We start from the raw sequence: 5,886 nt of genomic DNA, 5'->3' as shown, positions 1-5,886 counted from the left end.
TAGCAGCACAGACATTACCGATATGAACCAAGGCCCTGATGCAAGGCCTTCAGAACACTGTTGCGAGAGTCCTGTCCTCCAGCCCAGCACGAGACGTCTGAAGAGTGTCCCTGCCTCCGGCTAGGGGAGGTGGTGTCAGACCACTCTACCCTCATGTCTAAGGTTAGTAACAGAATCGGTGTTAAGCACCCATAGTCTCTCTCAAGTCAAGACCCTGGTAGCCTATACACCAAGTCCTAGTGGCCCTCTTTGTCCCCTGCTCCCAGCATCTCCCTCCCCACCCCTCAAACAAAACCCCCTTGGGACACTGAACTCTGACATAAGCTTACTATTCATGTCAGGAGGAAAGAAAATGCCTCAGCAAATGAAAGCTTAAGCTTTAGAATTTCCCAAGTTATTCAAATGCCTGATGGGTGGTATACCGGGTGGCTCTCATGTCTGAGGCCCACTGAGGCCCAGACGCACCAGCTGTTATGGCAAGAGCTGTCCCAGGCACCTGGAGGGAATGCCCCTTAAGAAAGTAACCCCAGGGCCTCAGACTAAAATACTTAGGGCCACAGTTTCTTGGCACCTCAAGTCCTCAGCCTTGCACATTTCCCACCACCATCTAATGTTCTTTGCACAAGCCAACTGTAAAATGGGAGTAAGCAGATTCCAGCTTCTTGCTTCAGAGGTTCTTTGGGATGGTGGGCAGGAGGGGATCTGCGCAGTACGCTGCCTCACAGCCCTCTGCAAGTCACGCAGAGGGCGCCTGCAGAGGGCGCCCAGCCTGGCAGCGCCCACGCCTGAGCTCTGCCCACTGGGACTACAGGGCCCCACTTCTCCTAGAAGCCCGAGTGCAGAAAAGTTGGGGTCCTACTCTGACCAGAGACCAAATGGAAGCATACCTTAAAGCTATACCCCTGATCTACTAAGAACCTCTGCCGCTTGGTTGAATAAGCCATTTCCTGTGTGTCCTGGGAGACCAGCGAGTAGAAGAAGGCATTGTACTCCTCTGCAACCATCCCTGGGGAGAGAGCAGGAGAAAGGACATGAGCTGTGAGCGCACAGGAACTCAGGGTCCAGGGCTCACAAGCAAACCATGCGGTGGGAGAGCTGCAGGCGGGGCGACTGCCCTGATTTTGCATGGGGATGTCATCAAAATTAAACACTTCTGTGTTTCACAGAACACCATCAAAAAATGGGAAAAACCCAGAGAATGGGAGAAAATATTTACAAAGTATGTATTTGATAAAGGACTTGTATCTAGGTTACATAAAGAACCATCACCACTCAATAATAAGACAGCCTGCCGGTGTGGCTCAGAGGCCGAGTGTCCACCCACTAACTAAGAGGTCACAGTTCGATACCCAGTCAGGGCACAGGCCCAGGTTGTGGGTTCAACACCCCGTCAGGGTGAATACGAGAGGCAACTGATCAATGTTTCTCTCTCCCCCACCCCCTTCATCTCTCTAAAAAATCAGTAAGACTTTAAAAAAAAGACAACAGCCAACACAATAGCCATCCAGTGTGAATGGATCAAAATTTTAAAATAACAGAAATAAAAAGGCCAAAGTGAGAGGCAACAAGAATTTATTTGGAAAAAAAAAAAACAACAACCAAAAAAGCTATTCAGGAAGCACTGAACCAGGCAGAAGCCAGACAGTGTTCTGACCGGAGCCCAGGCCCGCGTGCGGACTGCTGAGAGGGCCTGTCCGTCATGGAGCGACGCCGGTTCTAGACGCCATTTCACGCTCAGTCTGGGCCTCCTGTCTGCTCCCTGGTGTCCTGCACACAGTTCTTCGGCTGCCAGGCTGCTGGGCCGCCCGCAGGCACGCTGCCTGCTTCCCCCCCAGAGGCCTGGGCAGTGAGATGGGTGAGGCCGCTCCTCCACTGTCAAGTGGCCTGTTTATGTTTTTTTTTATAACTATGGTCATCTTATTGTATATCATAGTCCCAGTACCTTATAACTAGAAGTAAACTTAATCCTTTTGAACACCTTCATCCAACACCCCCACCCCTACCCCAAGTCTGGTAACCACAAATTTGAACCCAAGTTTGGTTTGGGTTTTTATTTGTATTTCACATATAAGTGAGATCATACAGTTTAGTCTTTCTCTGACTTACTTCACCGAGCCTAATACCCTCAAAGTCCAACCATGTTGTTGCAAATGGCAGGACTTCCTTTTTTTAATAACTGAACACTCTTCTCATGTATGATACCATGTTCTCTTTACACATTTACCTCTCAAAGCACTTGGATTATACCATGTCTTGGCTATTGTAAACAATGCTGCAATTAACATGAGGGTGGGGTTTTCTCTGACCTACTGGTTTCAATTCTGTCAGATATATTCCCAGAAGTGGAACTGCTGGATGACATGGTAGTTCTGTCTTTACGTGTCTGAGGAATCTTTACACTGCTTTCCGTAGTGGCTGTGCCATTTACAATCCTACTACAGCAGGCACAGGGGTGCCCTCTTGTTCACATCCTTGCCACCATCTCTCTCCTGTCTCTTTGGATGACAGCCATTCTGACAGGCACTGTGGTTCTGATTTGCATGTCCCTGATGATTGGTGAGGAGCATCCTTTCATGTACCTGTTGGCCATTTGTATGTCTTCTTTGGAAAAATGTCCGTTCAGGTCCTTTGCCCATTCTTTACTACGGTTATTTGGGCTCTTTGCTCTTGAGTTATATGAGGTCTTCATATTAACCTCTTATTAAGATATAATTTGCAAATCTTTTCTCCAGCTCCATAGTTTTGCTGATCATGCCACAGGTTTGTTGAATGTTTCTTTCACTGTGCAGAAGCTTTTTAGTTTGAGGTGATTTCAACTTGTTTATTTTAATCCCCACCAGAGGATATATTTTCCATTGATTTTTAGAGAGAGTAGATTGCAGAGTGTGTGTTAATGAGGGAGAGAAGGAAGGAGGGGGAGGGGGAGAGGGAGAAAAAGAGAGAGGGAAACATGGATATGTGATTGGTTGCCTCCCGCACACACATCAACCAGGGCCAGGGATCAAACCTGCAACCCAAGTATGTTTCCTTGACCAGGAACTGCACCTGAGACCCCGCGGTGCACAGGCTGGCACTCTGACCGCTGAGCAGCACGGGCCAGCTACTGATTTTTGCTTGTTGCTTTAGGTGTCTTATCCAAAGAATCATGGCCAAGACATGTGTCAAGGAGCTTTTTTCCTGCGTGAGTTTTACATTTTCTGGTCTTTTATTTAAGTCTTTAATCGACTTCAAGTTAATTTTCTAAGTGGTATGAGAATGAGGTCTAGTTTCATTCTTTTACATGTGAATATCCAATTTTCCCAGCACCATTTATTGAAGAAACTGTCTTCTCTCCGGTGAGTATTCTTGGCCCCCTTGTCAAATATTAGTTGGCCATATTCGCTTAGCTTTCTTTCTGGGCTCTTGATTCTGTAACACTGGTCTGTGTGTTTCTGTGCCAGTGCCACACTGTTTTGATTACTCTGGCTTTATAATATAGCTTGAAATCATAAAGGGTGATGCCCCCACTTTGCTCTCTCTCGGGATTGTCTTGGCTATTTGGGGTCTTCTGTGGTTCCATATAAATTTTAGGATTATTTTTTCTAGTTCTGTAAAAAATGACATAGGAGTCTTCACAGATATTACATTGGCTTTGGGTAGTGTGGACATTTTAACAGTATTAATTCTTCTAATCCACGTAGACAGGATATCTTTCCATTTACTTGTGTTCAACTTCTTTCATCAATGTCTTATAGTTTTCAGTGAAGAGATCTTTGCACCTCCTTGGTTAAATTTATTCCCAAGTATTTTATTATTTTTTATGCTACTGTAAATGGGATCATTTTATTTCTCTTTCAGAAAATTCTTTGTTAATATATAGAAACACTACTGATTTTTGTATGCTAACATTTGTATGTTAACATTTTAATAAACTGCAACTTTGCCGAAACCGGTTTGGCTCAGTGGATAGAGCGTCGGCCTGCGGACTCAAGGGTCCCGGGTTCGGTTCCGGTCAAGGGCATGTACCTGGGTTGCAGGCACATCCCCAGCGGGGAGTGTGCAGGAGGCAGCTGATCAATGTTTCTCTCTCATCAATGTTTCTAACTCTCTATCCCTCTCTCTCCCTTCCTCTCTGTAAAACATCAATAAAATATATTTTAAAAAAATAAAAATAAAAATAAACTGCAACTTTACTGAATTCATTGATTAGATCTAACAGTAGTTTTTTTTTTGTGGAGTCTTTAGGATTTTCTATTGGAAATCATGTCATCTGCAAATAAAAATGATTTTACCTCTTCCTTTCCAATTCTGATGACTTTTACTTCTTTTTTCCTGCCTGCTTGCTTTGGTTAGGACTTCTAGTACTAACCTGAATAATAGTGGTTAAGAGTGGGTATCCCTGTCTTGTTCCTAATCTTAGAGGAAAAACTTTCAAGCTTTCAACCTTTCATCATTGCTAATTTGCTAACACTCAGTTTGCTAATATTTTAATGAGAATGTTTGCATCTATACTCATTAGGGATATTGGTCAGTAATTTTCTTTTCTGTAGTGTCCTTTTCTGGCTTTGGTATCAGAGTAATACTGGCCTTGGAAAATAAGTCAAATATAAATATATATATATTAAATTCTAATTCAAATTCAAAGGGTTTTCAAATCACATTTCTTTCTTTTTGGTGGTAAAAGGAATAAGTCCTGAATTACTTTCATATATGCTAATGAGATTATGTTTGTCAGTCTATAAAAGCTATAATTTGTCCAGCAGCCTACTATATTCTGTTATGTAAGTCTCACTCATCATAATAGTCCTGCAAGATAGGTTGTCCCTCCTACTTTAGAGGGAAAATCAAGGCTCAGAGGGACAATTTACTTGTCCAAGGCCACATGGTTGGCCTGTGCTCAAGTCCATGCTTGCTATTTCTAACTTGCCCTGTTCTCCACTTTAAACACAATCAATTAGTTGCTTCTTAAACATATTCAAATGCAGTACGATTCCACCATGCACCCACTAATGTTGTCATTTTCAAACATCCAACCAGTCCAGATGCCTCCTAAGTATGTTGATTCCTTGAGCACAGGGCCCGTGTCCTTGTCTTAGGACAGCCTGGTCCTAGAAGGGTGCCACCTCTGAGCAGCAGTGTTAGTCCCTGTCATGCCTGCAACCGAAGTCCAAGGCCTGTGAATGCCCACAGTTAACAAGCAGAGCACCCACGCCCTGTGCTTCCCATTTCACAGGTTGTGAGGGAGGTGTCCAGCTGTGGCTGCTCAGTAGCCTGTGGTTACTCCTAACTTGAGGTTCAGGGGACAGCTTCCAGCTCTGACACTTGCAGAGGTGGTCGAGCTCTGCTTTCTCCCTTCTATGTCTACATCATTAAGCATTGCCACCCAGCTCCTCTCATTATCTCCGTGGGTAAGAGCTCAATTTAGAGGGTAGCCGTATGAGTTCCAGGCAGCCGTCATGGAAAACATCCACATACTCAGCCCCAAGGCCTGGCAAATGACAAGGGCCAAGGACACCTTGGTCCTCGCTTTGGGACTGCCTTCCTCAGAGTATGCCTGGCCCAGGAGCACCAGATCACCATCACACAAGCACAGCAGCTCAGCCCTCCCCCTCCCATCTGAGGTGGCTCAGGAGGGACCTCCCGGAGCAGAAGGGAAAGGCCACCTTTACCTTTTTTGGCTCGGAGCACTCGCCCTAGCCTCTGGGCCTCCTGCCGCCGGGAGCCACCGTGAGATGAGATCTGAATGAGAACATTTGCTTCTGGCAGATCAAATGATGTGTCACCCACCTATGGAAATGAAGCAGCTGTGTGTCTGGGAAGGTTTTCATATATGAGGCGACAAGAGAAAAAAACCAACTGGCCTCACACTTAAACAAGCTCTGCAGATACTTTAGAAACGATCACTAC

General features: G+C 45.2%; 1 protein-coding gene across 1 annotated transcript in view; it reads right to left on the bottom strand.

Annotated features, from left to right (window-relative positions):
* ERCC3 (excision repair cross-complementation group 3) overlaps positions 1-5,886 on the bottom strand; it is a 52,265-nt gene that overhangs the window by 3,641 nt on the left and 42,738 nt on the right. Inside the window, exons 11-12 of the mRNA XM_006760240.2 lie at positions 5,649-5,766; positions 888-1,006 (exon numbers count right to left, since the gene is read on the bottom strand). Coding sequence (XP_006760303.1) covers positions 888-1,006; positions 5,649-5,766 — 237 coding nt within the window. The remainder of the gene's footprint in view (positions 1-887; positions 1,007-5,648; positions 5,767-5,886) is intronic.

The sequence above is a fragment of the Myotis davidii genome, unplaced genomic scaffold (genome assembly GCF_000327345.1).
Source record: "Myotis davidii unplaced genomic scaffold, ASM32734v1 scaffold117, whole genome shotgun sequence".
NCBI lineage: Eukaryota > Metazoa > Chordata > Mammalia > Chiroptera > Vespertilionidae > Myotis > Myotis davidii.
This window is presented reverse-complemented; position numbering and strand designations above follow the sequence as displayed.